This window comes from Anopheles stephensi, chromosome 2 (assembly GCF_013141755.1).
Source record: "Anopheles stephensi strain Indian chromosome 2, UCI_ANSTEP_V1.0, whole genome shotgun sequence".
In the NCBI taxonomy this organism is placed as follows: domain Eukaryota; kingdom Metazoa; phylum Arthropoda; class Insecta; order Diptera; family Culicidae; genus Anopheles; species Anopheles stephensi.
This window is the reverse complement of record NC_050202.1, coordinates 54,836,869-54,859,437: the sequence shown is the minus strand read 5'-3', so window position 1 is coordinate 54,859,437 and position 22,569 is coordinate 54,836,869. Positions and strand designations below refer to the sequence as shown.

Sequence of the window (22,569 nt, the reverse complement as noted above, 5' to 3'; positions counted from 1 at the left end):
GTGTGCTCCTCGCGAATTGGAGGAAAATGTGACTAAAAGAATCAATGAACGTACCTTTGGGAAGGATGTTAATTGATGCTTACCGCAATGCGTGTTCTGGTGTTTACCTTACTCCAACGGACGGTATGTCGGTAGGGTGGTCGTTCGGTTTCGCCTAATTTGTCACCCAGAATATCCGGATTGACATGTATGTTTGACGTCACCAAAAACCTGCTGCTTGTTTGCTGTGTTTTGTAGTATAGACGAATGTTTAGCGGAATTTAGTATACTCTTTAAGGGGTGGCCCGGTGGAAGATACGACAGCAGCGCCGTTCTTCACACGGCACTGTTGGGGTTCAAGCCTCCTTTGAGCTGTTCCCTCATAGAGAGGACTGACGATACAACTATGCGGTAGCAATAAGTTTAGTAAGCCAAAAATGGAAGTCATATGACCTAATCGGTTGTACGGCCAAGAAAGAATAAGAAAAAAATAAGAAGAGGCATACAGCGGAGTAACTTAGGAAGGCCCAGATATCTGGATTCCCTAGTCGTACCGAGGGGGTTACCACTCAGAAAAGAAAAGAAGATGAAGTCTTTGGATAGAACTGTTGGTCAAGAGTAATCAGAATTTCAGACTGTAGCTATTTTTCTAAGAATAGAATAGAAATCGCAGAAATTATATGGAACATAGAAACCAAACACAAAAGTTCTCTTTTAAATCCTCTGTAAAATATACTAACACAGAATATAATTTCGTAATACGATGCACCAACTTCCGGACTAACCAGACAATAACCTCCTAACTTGCGAGCTGGCGATCTAACCAAACTATACCTCCGTCATCTCTACCGTTCGAACTAATAGTTATACTCAATAGTCTCTCTCCGCGTGACAAGCTGCGTGTTTATTTTCTTCATTTTTTCACCGAAAAAAAAAAATTACCGCAAGAAAAAAAATACACAAAAAAGAAGTGAAAGAATGTGTGCGAATGCAGTGCCCAACCATCACGATTACGAACCTCATGGACAGTGAACGGGATCAGAACGAATAATAATCTTCAATCCTAAGCTCCTGCAGGCACTACCGGGCAACCGAAGCGTGTACCACGGCGGGTAAGCTTTAGCCCTGCGGAGCAATTTTTACATCGCCTGTCAGCTTCAAAGGAAAGCCTGATGCCTACCACTGGTTCCATTGGTCCACGGTTTTTATTCCCTCTCCGTCCCATTCGCCTGCTCTCCTCTCCCCTCCGTTTCCGGGAAACGGTTCCGTTTAGGATGGCCGGATGGCTGAAATCGATGTGTGCGATGAATATTTCATTCGCTCCGGTGACGATTGAGCCCCTGCTGTCAGGGGCGGGTTGGAGTTGATGAGGCAATGAAGAAGGCGGAGATGAGGATAACCTTTTGTGTGTGAGCGTGTGTGTGTGTGTACCGCACTCATTCCGACAGGGATCGGTTTGGTTCGTTCGGGTGGAAAAATCGCAAACGAAGCCTACCACCGCACGGGGAAAAAGGCATCGGAATTGGCTGGTAATATTTTTATTTTTACCACCAGTAGAATTAGTTCGCTTTACTTTCAGAGGGCCGCCAAGACAACCGTTCGGTTGGTCCACACGCACACCGCCACAAAGTAGGCCAACTTGAAGTAGTGAACGGTGGTGGTGGTTTTGTTAAGTGAGCCAGTGTTTGGATTTACGCTCTAATTACACGCGTCACACCGTAGGTGAATAAAAAATGTGGTGTGCCTTGGACGCAATTGAAGTGTGTATGTAATAAAAAATCTTTAAACAAACAAGGAAAAATACCTTATAAATAATATTATTTTCCTTCAGCATAAAACCAGACAAGGATTGTGGTTTAGCTCGTCGGCCCAACCGTTGCTGGTTGATCTTGACGCTCGGATGTAGTTTTAAGCGGATTTATGCTGGCAAATTGCTCCGTGGCTCCTTCTGAGCAGAGTTTGCGTTGATTAAAATTTTAATTAAACGCGACCCTAGCTAGGGTTTTTTTGTTTGCTGCATTCATTATTTCTTCCATCCCGTGAATGTGTGACTCACACGTAGCCTTTTTTCTTTTTGCTTCTCTTCATTGCCGTATGCCGTATTGGCGATATTTAATATTGTTGTGTTCTCGGTTGAGACCTGTTTTTGTTTTGCCTTTTTGCTTTACTTTTGCACACCACTTGCGATCTGCGCTATTATTCATGTATAAATAATTAACCTCAATTTAGCGTATCGATTAAAACGCACACGGGGCAGCGAGAGTGAAATGAAACCCCGTGTGAGGTCGATGCTGGGCTAGGTTTTTACCCAGGGCAGGGCAAATAAATTGGGACGAAAATTAACTATGGAAAGCAGGAGTGAAACACCACACACAGCAGAAGTAGTGAGCAGAGGGAGAAAATGAAGGCAACCAGGAGAAAAAAAAGCAGAGCAAATGAAGTCGGCAAACACTAACACGGAGGCCAACGTTAATAATGCTGATGATTTATTAAAATCACTATTTAATATGCAACAACCGATGTGATAAAAATCGCACCAGTGAGCTCTGGCTAGCTGGAGCTGCTCGATTGCTAGTTGTTCTGGGAAGCAAGAAGGACTATTTTTTGCCATAAGTTTACCACCGATGGTTTTGGAGTCAGATTATAATAGTTTACTCTATAGGCAAGCTTTTCATACTTTTTTGTGACTTTAAATTTCGGTCCCTTTCCCAAACTACGCTTACCAACTATTCTTACTGTCTATCTTCAAGGCTTTTCAGTTTTGAAAATATTGCTCTAAACGAAGTCTTCCTCAACGTCGCTTCCCGCACATAACGCCTCGTTACGCCTCGCAGCAAATGCATCTCATCGATCATCGATTCCAAACCCGCTCCCAGTTGAAGCCCGTTTCCGTTGTGCCGCCTTTAGGCATCGGTCCAAAAGCATGATTATGCTGCTTTTCGCTCTTCGCCAACTGAACCACCTACCAATAGCAACTTCAACCATCGTGTCCCTCTGCCAGCTCAACAGCTCAAAGAGCAAAGATTAAAACGCCTCGAGCGACTCAAGGAGCCTTGCAATGAATACAAGACAGCATGCTAGGCGCTGATCACTTTCCTTTCAACCGGCACCATCACCCAAACGGCAAGCGAGATGAAATATTTGCGTAACAAACCTCGAGCTGGGTGGGGGAAAACCTCGCCCGGGACGCGTGGTCGTGGCGCTCACAGAACGCCGGTATATGGGTCGGTTCATTTTTCAAACCGTTGGACAGCGCAAAACGATTTACACACAGCAGTCTGCACAACCCCTAAGCCGTAGGGGATTTTTTGAAGTAGGGAAACACATAATACACGGGCACTGATGTGGTGTGGAATAAATAACTACACACAAAAAAGGGCACACACACAGATACACAGAAAAACTCCACACGTATCCATCGCTTTCATCGACTCAAGTGCCAGCAGTTGCCGTTAATTCGTGCAACTATAAATTCCCGTCCCTTAAATCGGGCCTAGCGTCCATTTACGGTCTGAACGAGGTTCGACAGAATGGAAACATTGAGTTTCGCCGAAAATTTTCGTGCCTCCGGTGAAATGAAAACTTAAAAAGCACACGCGGTAGAAAACGACCATCCAGGTTGAACGGATGGAGGGATTTCGTTGGATTTCGTCGGGCACAAAATCCAAAACCCTCGGCAACGAGGTAGAACTCGAAGCCAGAACCGGGATAAAGGGGTTTATTTTCCTTTTTTTCCACTCTTTCTTTCCTACCTTTTCCGATACTTTTCTTTATTTTCCTGCTCCCGATGGGCTAACGTTTAACGAAAAATGAAGGTAGTACGGGCTTGCCGTGCAAAGCTTTCCTTCCGGTTTCTGTAGTGGGTTTTCACGGGAAGATATATTGTATCGTCGCTACATTTATTTCGTAGCTCTTTATGTTTCAACCTTCGCCTCTCTAGCGCCTAAGGACACTGGAGGGGATGGGCAAAAAAGCCGGATAGTGTTTGCTGGAAGATAGCACGAGACATCCGCGTAGCTGACGGCAAAAGCTGCTACCGAGCCAGTCGCGACATCGATTTTCAATCCGTTCGATACTGATGCCGTAAGATTCTGGCAGGGGGGATGGAGTCGGTCGAACCCTGATGAAGTTTGAGGCTACATTTCTATATTTAGTCAACTCAACGCGGGACAGGGATACAGGGACAAAAAGGAGAAAGCAAATCATATCTGCAACCGAAACATTACCTTCTGCTGCTCGATAGCCGGATGGTCTAATGTGGTTGTCCTACAATCGTGTAATGCTGAGGCCCAATCTCGAATGTCCTTTTTTTGTTGCTCCGATTCTGGGAAAACTGATGAGTGAGCGAAATCGTATGTGGAGTAAGAGAAATAGAGAGAGAGAGCTGGTAGAAGAGAGAGAGAGAGTCTGATAAAGGAAGAAAATATCTAAATGGACAAAGCGAACCGACTAGCCGCGGCTTTCCCGCGCAAGGAAAAGCGCCAACGTTGGGTCAAAGATAACGAAAAATCGTTATGTGTTTCCTATTTTATATGTATTTTTTCCACCAGATGGTCTCTTCCCTTTCCCTTCCCACTTCTTGTCCATTTCCATTCGGACGCTCGAATGCTCCTTCTTAAGTCTTCGGCACTGGTCACGTGTGGGAAAATTCGTATGCTCTTCGCCGCCATTTCACCGACTGACCGCCCGCCGTGCGATCCACCAACAAGCCGCAGGATTTGCTTTCGAGCACCGCCGTGAATGTGCGGTATGAAGATGATAAATTTCTGATATATTACCAAACGTGAGCAAAATGTCTGATGCGGCTCAGAATGGTGCGGGGAACGGGGACAACAAAACAGTTCGTCCCCCGAAGGCCTTTCGTTCGTTTAGGTTTCCCCGTGTCACATTCCACGATGTACTGATGTACTGCTGGAAGCAACGGTGGGAAACTGTTTTTTTTTTCCCCGAAGACAACCCAAACCCGGTCAGGAAAATGAGTATGAAATGATATTCACGACCAGGCGACCGAATGCCGTCAGGTTTTGCGAAAACTGTCTGGTGGCTACCATTCTTCTCCAGATGTCTCCAGAAATAATCCAAAAAATGGTCTTTGAAACATGTGCACCACACACACACACAATCAGACATACATGGGTCCACAAGAAGAAGGACGCTCGTCTGTTAGAACAATGCCTTTTACAGTGCGCCTGCTGACCAATGAACGATTTTTGGCTGACCGAATTAGACGCCAGCCCACGGGGGAACAATCGAAGGCACTCTCCTTCTCTTTTTCTTTCTTACACTGTTTTTTTTTTTTTGTTTCGGCCACCGAAAATCTTACGCCATGTTGCGGTGTGTCGCTGCGCCGGACGGACGTGTGTAACGGGCCACGAAACGATGATTTTATCCACAACATTATGGTGCTTTTAATGGTTTTGACAGCAATGGTAAAATCATCACCCCGAGACAGCCCTCGGGACTCGGGACTATGCCGGCGAGAGCGTCTGTCTGTGTGTGTGTATGGCACCATGCCAAATCCATTTTCGAGAATGCTTTTGTTCTTTTATTGTGATGTCTGTCGCGCCTACTACAATAAAGAAAATTATGAACGGCATAAACTATTCAATAAACCACTCTTGCGGGTTGGGGGAGGGCACAGAATCGTTTGATTGCAAACCCGGGAAAAGTACTGGCATAATGGATGCACCAAAAGGTTTTTAATATTTATTTTTATATACTGTTTATGAGTGATGCTGTACGGTGGAAGGTAGCTTCAAATAGTTTTGTTTTTAGTTGCATAGTTAAATCATGTCAGGAATCTGTTTGAGTCCTTACGAATATCTGCACAGGTTTAATGGTTGAAACGATTAATTTTTAGCAGTAAAAAGCTCAGAAATAACTTATTGCACTAAATTATCACGGACAAGTCAGATTCGCAGTAACTAACAAATGTTTTATTTTATTCACATTTAATTTTTACAAGATAAAGGGGCTGAGCACGGTTTCAATACTTCAAACCTCTATTCGATTCTCACAGATATATGCATTACTTATTTTCAAAATATCAATAATCTATACTGAGTAGGGACCGGTGACCGAGACGATAGCGATGCCGGTCTTCACACGGCACGACCGGGGACCAAACCCCTTCCAGACCGTCTAAAAGGCCATACGGGGGACTAACCAGTGGCGGATCAACCTAGAGCGGAAGGATCGGCCGCCCGGGGCCTCGTCGGTCAGGGGGCCTCCTCATCGGAGAGGGACATCCTGTTGTTTCTCTTTCTGTTGTTTCATATTCTAAACCCTAATACAAATTTACTCCTAATAGTTAATTCCAATAATTCATTCGATTGTGACCGCCTTCGGGAATGGCATGCGGATTGCCTACATATTAGGCGTGAACAATATGACTACATGCATGACAGCCATCAGACACTACGCCTATGTCCTCAGTGACCATCCAATTCGCCTTAAAAGAATAATGCCTCTCTCAACTCCTAAGAGTTGTTCTCATAAGGTTTTTCTTCATATACTACGAATCGACGTTCAATGGCGGCACATCGATGAGCATACTATCCGGTATTCTAAATTCGTATGGAAATGCTGTCAGTGCTGTTTCGTAGCATTTTCTGAGTTATTTCTGCCCAAGATGGCGTAGATACGTCCAGCGAGCAGGAATCGGCATTCGATAGGATTCTAGTATCAGACGAACAAAACCACAAAGCGCATAATAAACCAAAAACAATTATCACCGGTTTAATAATCTCTTTCAATGTCAGGCGAAGAAAAAGCTAACTCTTAAACGATATAAAACTAAAAAAATCTACCAACTCTAACACAGATAAGTTTGGTCAACCACCTGAAAGCTTTAAAGTCACGCTGATTACCATGGTGTCGCAACCTAACCTAGCTCTGTGTCTACATTTCAAATCCATCGTTTATCCCTTAATCCACCCCGATGGCCGATTTGAGTGGCCGACAATAAATATCAGCTTATTTACACCCATCAATCACACGCTTTTCGATGGATTAGTGTGTGTGTGTGTGTGTGTGTGTGTGTGTGTGTGTGTGTGTGTTTAGACTACGACTGAACTACGGTGGGCATTGAACGACGCCCTCATCGTCAAATCGAAACACTTAACAATACATAGGACTTGGGCTTCAGCTTGACTTTAGAAATAGTCATCCTAAATAGTGGTGGTAATTTAAAGTGACCCAGATTGATTGAAAACAAAGCAGCAAGCAAGGTAGAATATGTGGTTCCTTTAGTCACACAAAACCAATCGCTCTTTCCAATGCGGTGAAGTCGATGAACATTGTCACGAACATCGCGGTTGAATCGATGCTAGCCAAAATCCTTTAATCGGATGTGCTGCACGCGACGACAATGACGTTGCCGACGGTGTGACAACAGCGACCGTGCAAAATTCGTGCCGGAATCATCGAAGGAAATGGCTCGAAATGGAATTGACAGCCGGGATGGTGTACCACAAACTCGTAAGTGTTGTTGTTGCAGTCCTAGAAGGCTGCATCGAGTGGTATCAATATCGACAAGCGATCGATAACGGAAAGGGGTTCGGGGAGCAAACGAAACTTGCCCGATTGTAAGTGCTCGATGCATTTAGGGACGGAGGCTAATCGATGTACCAAGCAGGCATTCCATTTTGAATTCAGGCACGTGTTTTTTAAACTGAAATATCTATACAACTAATCCGTATTCGGATGAGATTATAGTACAACTGGCTGTATTTAATCTCCACTTATTAAAGTAGTTCTTAAGTAAGGTGTTCGATTGTTCAACATCTACTTTCGGATCGTGGTTTAATGATCGTGTTAAAAGAAATATTCGTTGCCGATCTACACCAATACTAATCCTTATTCTGATCTAACCTACATATTTACACTATGCATACTGCTTGCGGTTTGCATACTACTAGGCGCAACATTAAAGATCACATTAGGGACACTTTTATAACAGAATGTTTCCTTTTCTCAAAACATTATTTCATTAGAACCGAACAGCTGTTGCTGGAAATCTCCTTAAACATAATAACTCACTTTTTTACTTTTAAATCCTGTTTCCTTCAACAAAGTTTTTACGGGTTTCTCAAGTATTTCCCGTACAAAGTATTTAGTAACACACCAACCAGAATTTTTCCCCCTAATAAAACTATCCATAAACGATTCCAACAGAATTGTTGAAGCACTCAGGAAACTACAGCACTCATCTACGGTCATTACACCTCTCACGCGCTCGCTCTCTCTCTCTCTCTCTCTCCCTCTCTTCAACCCCTTCCTGCGAGCTACCATAATCCAAAAGTCTAACGAGGGTGGAAATTGCTCAGCTTAACGACAACATTGTAACCGATTCCCGGTGGAGTACGGAAGTACGCGATAGATGCGCCATTCGCTGCACAGGGAAAAGGGAACAGTTTTTATTTGCCCAACCTTCGATCGGGCATGTACAATGTACACAGCAACGATGTAATCGGTTCGAAAGCTTCCTTGTATGCTGGCGATATGGTGAATCCCCCCCCCCCCCCCAAAAAAAGAGACCCGGTCTACCGTATCACCATTTCGCTGCTGGATGGGATGAGCAAATATTTGTTAAATTGTGCCTGGTGCTTTTCCATTAGCTTTTTGTCACCATAAACCCTTTTGCAAGAAATTTGGTCGGCTTTTTCTTTGTGATCCCCGTGTGTTGATGCATTGGCTGGGGGGAAAATCAACAAAATCCTGCGCCATTGCGTATTCATTGGTGCAGTCGTAAGAAAATTATGACAATCCGTTTCCGTAGACAGCCGACCGGACATTGGTGTCGTAAAGAAAGGCAATAAATTATAATTTTCCGATTATAGTTCTTATGGGCAGAGGCGTCGGTCAGAAAAACCAAATCTCACTAAAAGCACAGAGCGTTGATTGAGCAAACGTTTATAATAAAAACTGTTGATGAGGAAAAGAATTACAAGCTAGCTTAGTACCTCGTTAATGATTCCATTTCTCCAACTACGAGCCTCCAATCCTTCTGCCCGTACTTCTTCAATTGTATCGCATTAAAATGCGGTACATATGTCATAACAATCGCACGACATAAAACTACAAGCAGCACATAGTGTTCCCGCTCCCGTCCCAGCAGCACGACCGGTAGGGCAAGATGTCTACACAACTGCAATAAAACCCGGGTGCTTACAACAACAACAAAAAAAGGGGATAAAAATATATATTGCACACAGATAGTTGCACTTTTCGATGAGCAGCAAATCTAATAGCACCGATGCTACACCGGATGGATCGACCATCGCTCACTCAATCACTCTAATTGAGTGTAGCGAATTGGAGCTGTTTTGCTCCAAGCGCTCCAGGAGAAGAAGACGCTCCAACAGCAATGGCGTTTCTAGCTCCACCAGAGCACCGGTTAGCCACCGGTTGGAAAATCAAACTGTTTTGCACTCTCTGGTGTACGAAATAAAAACGGCTGGAAGTGGCCTTGGAAGTGTGGTGTGTCTACGGCACTGAGTATGGATCGATGTATTCGTGCAACATATGTTGGCCTCGCCTACTCGCTACTCCTTCGCACACTTCTGCCGGGCCAGTCACAAAAACTCCAACGCCCAGTGCACAAAACAACCCTTGAGAGAGATAATGGAACGATGCGATTCGTGCTTGGAAGCGTGATGGCTGGAGGTGGTGGAAAAAATCGAGCAAAATTCAATATTGTTGCTTTTGCGCTTGGTGCTGTTGTATTGCAGTTTGATGCCTCACAATGATACATTGTGGAGGTTGTGTTTGGACAAGCGGCATCATACTTAATGTCAGTATCGATTTAGTGCCTTCACTCAAGGCGGATCGTCAGCAGGTCGGCATGAGTGATGGCTTTGGTTCGTCGGTTTAGGGAGCCAAATAGAAGGGTTTCCTGCCCTGGTGCTACTGAGTATTTATAGTCCTTATAAAGGGGAATGGCTGGTAAACTAGCTGCAGAGTTATAAGTAAGATAGAGAGATATAAAAAAAGATGTACAATTTCTTTGAGTGTATCCGGATGGGTGACAATTTCTATCTAGTAAAACAATATTAAGTCTGAAGCTTCCAAAAATCACTTTCATTTGTGGGAGTTCCCAACTTTGGTGAAGCCATCAAACGCTTATCGTAGCCTGATGAACTAATCAATCTTATCGTAACCACCCTACACTCATCTCATCCCCTTGTGCCCGATCGTGCTTTGTTATTGAGTCGTCACTAACCGCACCAACATGCCTCAAACCCAGAACTCAAATCACCTCTCTCACGCCAGGGCTACCTGCGCCACCCAGCACAAAGACTGAACTATCAAAATGAATCGTTACGATAAAAACCTTCGTTGGCATCGCGCGGTAGGAAGCCACATGGCCGGCCGTCAGTGATACATGATGGTGATGATATTTCCTTTTTTTGCGCCTGCTTACATTAGCACCCACGGTGGTTTTTTCGATTGTGGGATGAAGTGATATGCCGGCATGGATGAGCACCACTCACACCTTCGTGTGCATAATGATGTGTGGGAATCGGGGACTTTGAGGTTCGGAAATTATTAACCATTTATGATATATTTATACCAAGAGCAATGCTCCGTGGGAAGAAATTCGAGTGAAAATTAATTTTATATCACAGCAGTTTAAGTTTTTTGTATGCAGGACCTCCTGTAGGTAGGACTAAATATACTGTTAGGAAATTTTGAGATCAAGGAATCCGGCAGGGAGATAGATTAAGACATCGTGGGTATGTATTGTCAAGAAGAATACCGTAGATTTTGTTGAGCAGATATAGGAAGATTTGTTGATTGTCCATGTTTATGACCCTCATATGATTCGACAGAAAACAGGGATGTTTATTATAAGAGTCGGGATGCATGGAATAAGGTAGAATTATGTCCCATTCGAGCGCTTGGAATTGGACATTACAAATACAGGGTTTTTCGAGACCAATTGTTAATCGTAAAGTGCCTGAATTTTATCAAAAACTGTCATTTTTCCATTGTAAACTCACAATTCGGCATCGTGAATCACAAAATGACATAGTGAATATTGAATCGGTCATAATAAGTGTATTAGGGGCAGCCCGGTAGTAGATTCAACAGCGGAGTCGATCTTCACATGGCAGGACCGGGGTTCAAATCTCATCTAGACCGTCCACCGTTATTGAGGACTGACTGTCCAACTATTCATCATTAAGTATAGTGTGCCAGAAATAGCAGGCATGACCCTAGAGAGGTCGATAGACCAAGAAGAGAAAAATAGAGACTACGATTACGGATTTGACTGATTGATTCTTGAACAGGTTTGATTGGAATCGGCACTAACGGATTGCTGGTTTACGATTCGCATCAAATAGTTTTTAAAAACAGCGTCTTAGCAACATTCGAGTTAAGCGTCTTAGCAACATTCGATTAGCCATTAATGGCTCAACTTTGCTGTGAAGAAGTCGATTTACTTTGCTGGTCGTGCCTGATGAGTTCTACTTCAGATGTAAAGCAGATTTAATTTTTGAATGGCATTATTTGCATGACTAAAGTTACAGCACACCACAAACTGAAAATCACACAGAGTTCAAAGTTCTTGAAACGTCCAGTACCTACCACATCGGCTATCGAGTATGTCACTTAAAAAGCTCTTCTATCCTATGAAAGCTTCCAAAACAATTTTAAGGATTTAAAAACTGATTGATCAACGTGACCAGATGTTCCTCGTCCATAGCCGTACAGACTGCAGACTCTAATATCGATCCTCTAAAGAACTTCCATCACGAATTATGTCTTCCTCACGCCAGCACTCGAGCAGCTATAATTTTTATTTTAATCTCACACTCTCTGAACCCTAGTGTCAAAGCCAAAACCATTACTTCTTGCAACAAGAACAAAAAAAAAAAAACAGCCCACCTAGGTCCGACTGGCGTGAATCGGATTCGATTGCGGCGGCAAGATTCCAGCTCCCTGCGCAAGAACCGCATCCCAAACCGTTACCGCATTCATCGCACGTAATGTGCTTTCGTTACGAACGCGTGCCTCTTAGATTGCGTGTACGTGCGTGCAAGCGTGTTGGTGTTTTTCCTTCCCCCCCCCCCCCTTTGCTCCGTTCCATTTCCCAAGGGAAAATGGAGCGGCAGCCGGCTCGCAAGTAACCAGCTGAGCATCTTCTGATCGAATCTTTCACTAGATAGCGGCTATCATTCCACTCTGTCACCACTGTGCCGTTCCTGCTGAACGGTACAACTTTTCTCGGACTTTAGTTCCACACGGTTTTCCTCGCAGCGGTCGTCGGGTGTTTCGATTTATTATTCCATCCATGGTTTTGCTGCTGGCTAGCGCATAAGGTTTTATTTTTCCTGGCTTCTTGCGGGCCTATTCACCAGCGATTCCAATTGGAAGGTTCGTCGATCGACGCCTTACACAAGCACAGTGGTCGGTACTGCTGGTGCGAGAATGAATTGCTGTCGGAAATTGGGTCGAATTTGGCTCCCTCCACTTTTGCAACGCTTATCGAACGCATTTCCTGGCAGCACTTTTGAGGCGGTGGGAAAAGCGTGGAAAATGGTGCCACCAACAACCACGACCGGAACGCGCGCTCGGTTACCTAAATTACGACTCGCGCTGTACAATTTACTTGCACCGGGAGTCCGAGTAAATGGTCGATAATGTTTATTAATTTATGAGCTCGTTTGCAATGGCATGCATGTGTTTACAGGAACACACACACACATATTTATGCAACAGAAATGCAAGCATTTAATCAAATTATTATCAAATAAAATCGTAAAACTATTCAAACACCGATGATCGAAGATGATATTGATTTGGGATGATAGAGTTTGCCAGCAAGCCACAGCCAGGACACGCTGCGTAGAGTTTATTTAATTTTCCAGCCTAGATGTAGCCGCAAAAAGCAATCAACCATGTACCGGTGCCGGGGAAAATGTCACCCATATGCTACCAACAGGCCCCAACAGGCAGCACACGTGTCGCCCCAGACACCCGTCCACACTTTGAGAGCGTTCGAGTGGTCCAAAAGGTCGTTTGAGGTTTCTGTATGTGTGTGTGTGTCCGTGTGTGTGAGCATGTACGGGTATGGATGTCGGGGCCGGAGGGGTTGCTTTTTTTCCTCCTAGCATAAAAATGGTTACCCAATAACAAAAACAACATTACCCATCAGCGAAGCAGCCTCGATGTTGATGGCCGCCGGGCATGGACCGGAAAAAGGATACTACACCACCCACTCACCCACCAGGCCAGATAGACGGGGGTTTGTGGGCGTCGCTATTGCACTTTGAACAATGTTTACTTTTCTACCTGTTTGTGTTCGCGTAGCGGCCATGTGCAGGCTCAACGTTGCAAAGCGGGATGACTGGAGGAACGCCAGAACCCAGACCGGTAGTCAGTGAAGTCGATAGGTCTCGTAGGTGGAGGTCTCCACATATGCTCCCGGTTCATTTCACCACCGGAAGTCGGTTAGCGTCGGAAGTCGATGAAAAACACGCTGTTTTCCACGCTGGACTTCAGCTATTCAAGCTTGGCCGGTGGGCTGTACTTGGACGGTTTATGACGCTGGATAGGCGGGTTCGACTAGAGTGGAAAGCTGATTTCGCCTTCTCTCTCTTTCTCTCTCTCGCCCTTCTTCTTCATTTGTCTGACTGGGTCGCTGGAGTCGAAGCCAAATCCATTTGCTCAATTGTGTATAAATTTGTGATGATGTAGACGAAAGCTCAGCTCATGTGAGGACCGGTTGCGGAGATATTTGAGTGGGTTTGAGAGTCCACGTTTTAAAGCCCACGCAGGTGTATGGGCATCTATGGTGGGGATGGTGAACACACAACATGGATCAATTATTTTAACGTGTACTATTTTCTGGACATTCGAGGAAAACCGTTGAAGTTGGGAAATGCTTTTAGTGCGAACAGTTTATCCATGTCTCAGTTTACTATAGTTTATAGTAGATTTGAATTGTAACTAACCGGATTAATATGAGCTAGGTAGAAGAGCTGACTAAACTAAGAGGTCGATGTTTAAGATTTCAAAATCTAGCTCTTACAATTTTTATTACATCTTATTTTAGCTCTTTTCCACTATTTGTTGGATGAAAAGCTTAATAGTTCTACATCTGCCTTTAATTACAAAAACTTCCAAAGTACCCCTGCTCTCCATAGCAGTTAAACTGTTTGTTTTTCCTCCTCTTCTCTATCATTGCACCGCTTCGCTTCGAAACCGCAGGACGATAATTCCCTAATCAATCTTCCTCCGATGAAACATCTCATTTATCATTTCATCATCGGGCAGGAAGGAACACCACACCGAAACAGAAAGGCAGAACACCGAGGCAATACGCGAGGTTTCCGAGAAAGGGTTTCACTGCCCACCAGTAAATAGGGAGGAAAGATTCGCTCATCACCGCACAAATCCTACCATGCTAAAGCTCGAAAGGGTATAGTCTCGATGGTTTGGGGAGGACAAAAAAAACTGTTGGACTTAACTTGTCACTCCACGAACCGTTGGAGAAAACAAAAAAAAGGAACAAAATGGCCTTCTCCGTCTCCCACCCTTCTGCTCCCCACCCCTTCCTGGTCTGAAGCTGTTTCCAGGAATCTTGGGAAAAAGCGAACGCCACGCGTTCTAGTTTCTAGGTTAATGAGTAATAATTTATAACCTAATTCAATTTTGTTCCCGCTCGCGCGTCCCACGATCCGGTCGCCCCCGGTACGACCCCGGAAGTGGCCGTTTGACTACGGGGTACGATGTGCCGGGGATGAAACGATACGACCCAGTGGTGCATCGTTCGGCGCGCGGGGCAAGGCAGCAGCAACAGTAATTGAATGCAATTATTATCCTTAATTTCGAATCACCAGCACCGCGCGACTGCACTTTGCTGCTGTCGGAGGTCAACGGGTAAAATGGTTTGCGACTGTTTTGATCCCAAGGATGTACACTGAGGATGGTGAGAGAAGAGCGCAAGAGGGTGTTGTGGTGGTGAGGCGGAAGAGCAATCAATTAAGGCTACCGCACAATGGTCGGATGGATCCTATTGATCCGTGCTGGAAGTACGGGTTGAGGTATTTTGATGCGCGAGGTTTGCGTGGTGTCGTGCGGTTGAAACTCACGATTAAAAGTTTCTTTTGTGTTGTGGAAACATGTAAAAAGAATCAGTATTTTTTCTATTCTTTACAACTTACTTCAAGTTTTACTCTGAATGTTGCTTTTGTAGATGTTATTGGTTTTTATTGAATTTCTGCTGCTCCATTTTATTATACATTTGGTCATGCCCGGAGAAAACCTATTCAGATCTTATTTCCCACATCGAAGTACTTGTTAATAGCTTCCAACAATCCCATCTACGAGTGGAAAAAGTTGATCCTTAAGTTATGACTATTGTTTTGAGGACTCCTGCATTTCCTCCACTCTATATCATCTTGCATCTAGTTGATGAGATGAATGATTTCAATCGCTATAGCCTTAACTATATCTTATCTAATCAGTGAAAATTTTAAAATTGTTATTTATCTTACAATTTGGATAATTTTTAGAAGTACCATCCCAATGAGGATCTCCTGAGCAGTAAAGTGGATGATAATCAAAGAAGAATTATTGATCTTGTATGTATATGATTTGCTCAATGGCGACAATATTGAGTGGCGAATATGATTCGTCAGGCTTTTGACTTTAGAATTATTCTGGATGATTCAATCTGTTAAGTCTATTTAGGCTTTTTGCTAACACAGAGAAAGCGTGATCGTGCTAGGATGAGATTTAAATAATACTCCGTGCAAGCGAGTCTAGTATAAAATAAAGAAGACCTTGAGCGGCATGAAAAATGCCTAGAAATCCTGATAGACTTCATCTTAGACTTAAAGTTAAGAGTCTTTCTAAAGCCGCACTCATACTATCCACAACATACTTTAATTTCTCATAGTTTTTGCTTAAAGTGGTGAAATTTTTCAATATTTCAATGGACTGAACCACGTGTATTGCAACGAGCACGTTCTCGGACCAAATTAATCAGATAACCAGTGAAATCTGATAACTTTGATGCAATAGCTATTTTTAGAGTGCTTCACTCATTCGTTAATAGTATTAAGCTGTGAGAGCAGCACCAAGAGCAACCATGCAGAATATGGTAGTAAAGCTCAAAGAATAAATGTCCTAGCAAAATAGTAATAAAGTTAGTCTAGCTTAAAGATTTTACTGAATTGACAGATAGTCTGTCAATAAAAACCGGCAGACCTGGAAGGGTGACCTACATTTTCCAACGTTCATTACCTCATTGCTGTTTGTTTCGATAATAATAGTACAACTAAACCAAAATCATTGATCAAACTTGAAACTCGGACTCCACTCCATGCACTTCAACCCACTGTGATAAATCTTTCATCGTACAGCAAATCTGGCGATTGTGAAACAACAGCTCAATACGACAACAGAACGTTAGCGGGATAAATATTTAACGCACCAAAACACCTTCACGAATGGAAAAATGCTCGGGCTCCATCATGCTTCGAAGATAGGTGCCCAGGTAATGCCAAAGTCCTACTACTACCGATAGCGCATACTACTTTGGTGCCTGCGTGTTTTTCTTTTTACACAGTATACAACACAGTTCCCCCTTCTCACCCGGAGGAAACAAAACAATGACACATCGTTTGAAAATTTCATGCAACCGTGCTCGAGTGCAATTACGCCAGGATACGACAACACACAGTAGAAGAAGAAAAACAACAAAATGCTCACGAAATAATGTAAAAAAACGAAGGGGTTTACGAATGTCCCCCGGAATTGGTTGCTTTATGGGCTGGCTTTATCGTGTACAGCAAGCGAGCAATCAACCGATCGAGGATATCGATGAATAAAACATCACCCTTAATTTGAATACAGCCGGCTCCCCGTGGGGAGTGGAAGCTTTCCAGGGCAGGGCAGGGACAGTAACAGTGCTTCCCCAGTGCGCAATGTACAGCAATCGAAATTTGATTACTCTCGATGGTAGATAATTCGTGGCTCACGAGGCTTTAGGAAAAACAACGGAAAACCCAGTACACACTTGCACCTCTTGGGGGTCAACAGTGGGTGTGTTGGTCGGGAATATTAATCCTGCAGAATAGAGAGACAAAATGGAGGGATGAGTACTATAAAGCAACGCAAAACACAATCCATTCACAGTAGAATTACGCTTTACGAGCATATTTGTGACTTTGGAAAAACAAAATGAATTCTTTATTCGCCATTAACCATTTTGAAGACAAATGTAAGACTCGTCTCACATAGCACTCCGAGCACTAGCATTATTCTCCGGCCACCCAGTAAGCTTCCCCTCCCCCCGTTGTGGATGATGTCTCGCGTCTGCTTAGACACAAACCGACCGTATCTAATTAACATTTTCTACACAAAGCTCTGCTTGTCACGTCGTACGTGGCTTGGTGAATGTAGGCCACGCCATCATCATGGCGTACGGAACAGAACGTATTTTCCAACACCGACTCCAATCTTCTCATCTCCAACACGGCCTACCGTCTGTAGCTGTATCCGCAACGCAGCAGAAAATAATGGCTGCCCATCCTCGTTTGGTGCGCCCTGTCACCTCCCGCTGTTTCTTTGGGCTGAAAAAGGCAGCACAAAGTGTCTCCCGCCGAATCAGTACAACGCGTCATTAGATTGCCGTGTTGGTTGGTCCTGGCCGTTGCGTATTTCAAGCCTTCATTTTCCTGCTGCTGTTGCTGATTGTGAAATTTGTGCGTTCTTACAGGCACCGGTTGTACCTACGATTCCCATTCTCGTCTTCATTCTGCTCGTCCGCCCAATGCCGACCGGAACGCCAGCAGTTGGTATTTGGTCGTGGCGCGTTTCCATTTTCATGTCACTATCATTTATCAGCTACCCGACTGAAAGCCCGCGCGTTTTCCGCTTGATGGTTCGTCCCTGAAATTTTGAAAACTTTCGCTTCGTTTCGCGAGCTCTCGGCAACCCTCGCAAGGTAGAAGATTGTTAGTCATTTGAAATAATTTACATTTCTTTGGAATGGTTTTTGAGAATGGGAAAGCGCAAGGATATGCCGGACCGGTTGTTGTGGGGCGAAGCAGAGAGGTTTTGTCTTCCGTAATAAAATTGTAAGATTGTTTTACTTAGAGTATTAGAGGCAGGCAGCCTGCAGGAGCTGGCAGCAAACAGGGAGTCTTGCGGTGGGGTGGGGAGTTTGCTCATCTGCTTGTGTTATAATTTTACAGTGTTTGCTGATTCTCTCTCCCTCTCTCTCTCTCTCTCTCTCTCTCTCTCGCTTTCCTTCCAGACGATGTCCAACGACGCACTGTGGGTGTCTGACGCCATGTTGGACTCACTCAGTATGCAACTTCGGGATGCCGAAGCTCGCCGAGCGGAAGCAGAACGTGCACACCAGGTAAGTTCTGCGCCTCGCCGTTTGTGGTTCTTTTCAGTTACATTTTTTTCTCTCGTCTCTGGATATTTAAGTTTGGCGTTCGTGTTTGAAAACATAATTAAAACTACTCTCGTCTCGCTAAAAAACAAAACACACTGCTCAAACACTGTGCCATGCCCAAAACATACAGATAGCGGATATGATATTTGCCTAAAGATTTGAAACGCTGTTTGGGGGGAATTGATCCCGACATGAAGGTAGATAAAAAACTTTCCAAAATGGAGTGCGTTTTTATAAGCACAACCGGACAAACAGATAAAAATCCAATCAATTTCTCTTCACGTCCCTTTCTTTGGTGCTTTAAGGACTCGTAAGGATCATTGCTTTCTGTTTTTTTTTTCTTGGAGAATTTCTATTTACAAACGATCAAAGATTAATTATCCTTAATGAAACGTTGTAGAGAAAAAACAAGCAAAAAATAGACACATTACTTTAAGCGTGTTTTGAGGATGTAAAAGAAAAGCCCTCCAACACAAATCCCATACACATTTATCAGCATCAAAAGTCATTTTCCTTGCCATTTAAGTGACCTTTTTTTTCCTTCGCCAGTTGGTCAAAATAATGGCAGAAGTATTTCAAAACGCACCTTTCGGTCATCGGTCCCGTAACGTTCGTGGACCCAAAGGAGAGAGAGAGAGTGACGCATTTGCATAGAAATCGCGTTACGCTTGAATCGCACTCTCTTGAAAACCTGAATGTTTAATTGTGCATGATTCTTATTCTCGCTTGCTTAAAGCGATAACCTCGTCATGCTTTGAGCTCAAACACGATCGAATAATGGTTTCACTGTATAATTAGCTCATTTGTGATTGTTTTTACCCGTGACTCCGATAGAAAAAATACTGGACCGTTACAAAAGAGCTATTTAAGGGCTAATCTTCCGTTGGCATGGGATATTTAGTACAAACGACGGAATACTTGGAGGCACACCTTTTTTTGTTTGCACTTACTCGAATCGATTGATGATTATTTATTCGATCTATTTATGGAGCAGTGGGAGTAGCCCTTTTCCCCGAATGTGCTCCCCCCCCCCCCCTTTTTCTGCTGGCCGAATTTCCCATCTCATCCCAATTGCCAGAGTTTAAAAGCTTTTAATTAAATTTACGGGCAGCGTCTGTTGCTTGACGCAACTGTTGTGGTTGTGGCAAAATTGAATCCTTGCCTGCCAGACACACACGCAACACCGTACCACCAATTACCCACAAAACCAATCATCATTACTAAGGACACCCGGGGCCCTTTTTGTGCTCGTCGCACACGCTCTCTCGCTCTCAACCGAGCGTTTTGAAAATTGGCACACGTGCCAATTATAAAACCGTGTTGAATAATTTCATTCCGAGCAGTGGAGGCAGTGATCTCTTTTTCCCTCTCTCTCTGATGCTCTCTCACCGGAGAGTATCATTTTCCAAAATTGAAAGTTAATTATAATAAGGGTGTGCGTTTCGTACGATCGAACTTACACGTTAGCAGCCCACACGGAACCGTTCGGTTGGATACGTACCAAAACAACACGTCGGGTTGGGCAAAATTGTAGGGAAATGAGTGAATAGCGCGTACAGGCGCGATCCCTTGTTCCACGGCCGTTTGTTTGCATTTAATACAGTTTCCGAAGTGGTTGATTAAATGTAAATGTTCCACCTACGATGGGTAATGCTGCTTCGGGCTAGCAAAAAGGAAAAGGGCGAGCGTAAGAGAGACCCCGTAAATAATGACCATTGGAACCACCACGGGAACTGAAGCACTGGCAGGCACTATAGGTTCCATTTTCTTTGTTTGCTCCACGTGTTATGTGTGCCTGTGGCGATTCGCGGGAAAAGGTTCATACTTTGCGTGGGAAGGTCAAAAAAGATTTGTTGTCGAAGGCCCTTTACATTCAACCATTGTACGTTTGGGGACGAAAAATTGTGATATAATAAAGTGCTTAAGTTAACAGATTGACTGTAAAAATTATAACATGTGATTTTAAGGACTCAGCCAAAAATTTGGGCTCAATTGTTTATGCATAAAACTAATCCCAAAAATCCTAACAAAATAAGTGATGTGAATCGAATAGTAAAATTTATTACATTACCTCACTTTCACTCATTATCGCGTTCTTCAGGCTTCGGGAACTCTTCCGTTCGCCCTCCACGCTTGTTCCATGTGCGACACCGTGAGCGATAATTTGCGTGTTTATTTGTGATTGTTTAAGGTTCGTACAGGTGAACAAAAAAATGTCCACACTCTGTCCTCTTGCGGTTCTCCCAGAAGTCTATCAAGAATCCGTTTCGGTTTCGGCTGATAAAAATATGAAAAAATAGCCGTTGAGCACGCACAGCTCAAAACAACCACTGCGCTTGGCTATATTCTTCAAGAGCTTGGCGAGGATAACACACACACACACACACACATAGGGTGTACCATTTCAACGGGCGTGACGGTTAGTGGTCGAAAATGATTGCCATTGCGTAAGGTGATTTGCGTTGGGAAACCATACGCCCTCCTCTCAGATGCCCGTGCGGTTCAGTGACGGGCTGCGTGCTTTAGAGTTTCCTCAAACACACTTGGCTAATAAACACATACGAAGGCAAAACTTGCGCCGTAATCTGTAATTCTAATCCAAAGTCAAAATTTCGCACAACCGTTTTCTCTCCCATCCCTCGACTACTGGTCAAACACCATCAAAACACGCCTGGGTAAATGAAATAAATCATTACGATAGTTGTGATAAAACATGCGATTTAGATTTCCGAACCAGAGTATGGTATGGCAAAAAAGGGGCCTAAACCTTTATTGTGTCAGCATTTTACACCGCTCACCGGGTTGTGAACATTACTTATACTGCCCTCGGAGGGCAAAACTATACCTCCTCTCCGGAATCGTGAAAACTTCCGTCCAGTCGAGCATTGCCAAAATTGAGCTTTTTTTTTGTTCGGAGGCGCTCGGGTAGCAACTGTAATTGACTTGAAAGCTTCCACTCGCTTGAACCGCACCAAGTATCCTTTGATCCTTGCCCTGAAGCTCACGGTTTGTGGGTCGGTCCGGTAAATTAGCCAAAAACCCGACCACAACACGATGCGACGATGTTGGACGGCCCTCCATGTCCCTGTGCTCGGTTGGCTTGGCAGTGACTGGCAGGATTCGTTAAGGATTCGTTTTGCAATAATTTTCCTTCAGCACGGCACTCTCACACACTCTCTCCCGTGCGTAACGTCATCCAATTAGTGGTTCACCGGTTTAGGAACCGGTTCCGAGAATTTGTGAGCGTTAAACCGGTGGAGCATGTGGCGGAAGACGGTTCTTTTGCGGCCTATGATTAGCTTTATAAAGCAAAAGGGAATGTGCGTGTGTGTGTGACCGGCTCAAAATGTTCATACACTCGAGCCAACCTCCCACTAAACACTAAACATAAACAGGGCAGACAATCGCCATTTTGCTGTGCGATGGATGCTAGCTCTACTTGCACGAAAGGAAATGAGTCAAGAGTGCTCACCTTCACTGTACCGCGGAACACCGACTGTACCGTGGTCCGTGGATTTATTCCGGCAAAAAGCTCCACACACACACATACATACACAGGCAAAACACCCACAAGACCGCTTTCATGATCATAAAGATTTTAAACTCCAAAATCTTTCTTCCCTGCGTTCCTACGGACAAGGTTTTTAAGGGGTTGAAGAAAGGGGGTGAGGTTTACGTGCCTCAATTGACGCAAAGGTATGTGTAGTACGCGTATGTCTCAAGCTGCCACACACACATACACAGCGGCACGATGAAAATCCTTCCAATCCCGTCCTTGAGTGCCGGAAGGTAGCAACGCAACCGGGAAAGATGATGATGAGAGCTGATGGTTTATGCAAAGACTTTCCACAACCTGCCACACACACACACACGCGCACGGTGGCATGAAAACAAATTTTTGGAGCAAGCTGCTGAAAGGTACAGCGGTCTCTCGAGCAGCGTTATACGTGCCACGGTTATACTGTTTCTTGCTGGTTTCCACATCACTTCGCACACCAAACCGGAAACCGGAAGTCAGCACCCCGTTCAGTAGTAGCTTCTGGGTAAGCGGGCGAGCGAACGAACAAATCTCTGGCCTTAGACGACTGTGTTTCGCCTTGTGAGGAAAGTACAGTATATTTGGGACCTCGTTTTCTACTTGTTATACTTATTTTCCTCAATACATTCAA

The 22,569-nt window shown here is 44.2% G+C and overlaps 1 protein-coding gene across 18 annotated transcripts in view; it reads left to right on the top strand.

Annotated features, from left to right (window-relative positions):
- The window catches only part of LOC118502804 (RIMS-binding protein 2), a 90,598-nt gene that overhangs the window by 10,197 nt on the left and 57,832 nt on the right, over positions 1-22,569 (top strand). For all 18 annotated transcript variants that reach the window (XM_036035443.1, XM_036035429.1, XM_036035427.1 and 15 more), the window contains one exon: positions 18,254-18,361. In XM_036035443.1, the coding sequence (XP_035891336.1) occupies positions 18,257-18,361 (105 nt within the window). In that variant the 5' untranslated portion in view covers positions 18,254-18,256. The remainder of the gene's footprint in view (positions 1-18,253; positions 18,362-22,569) is intronic.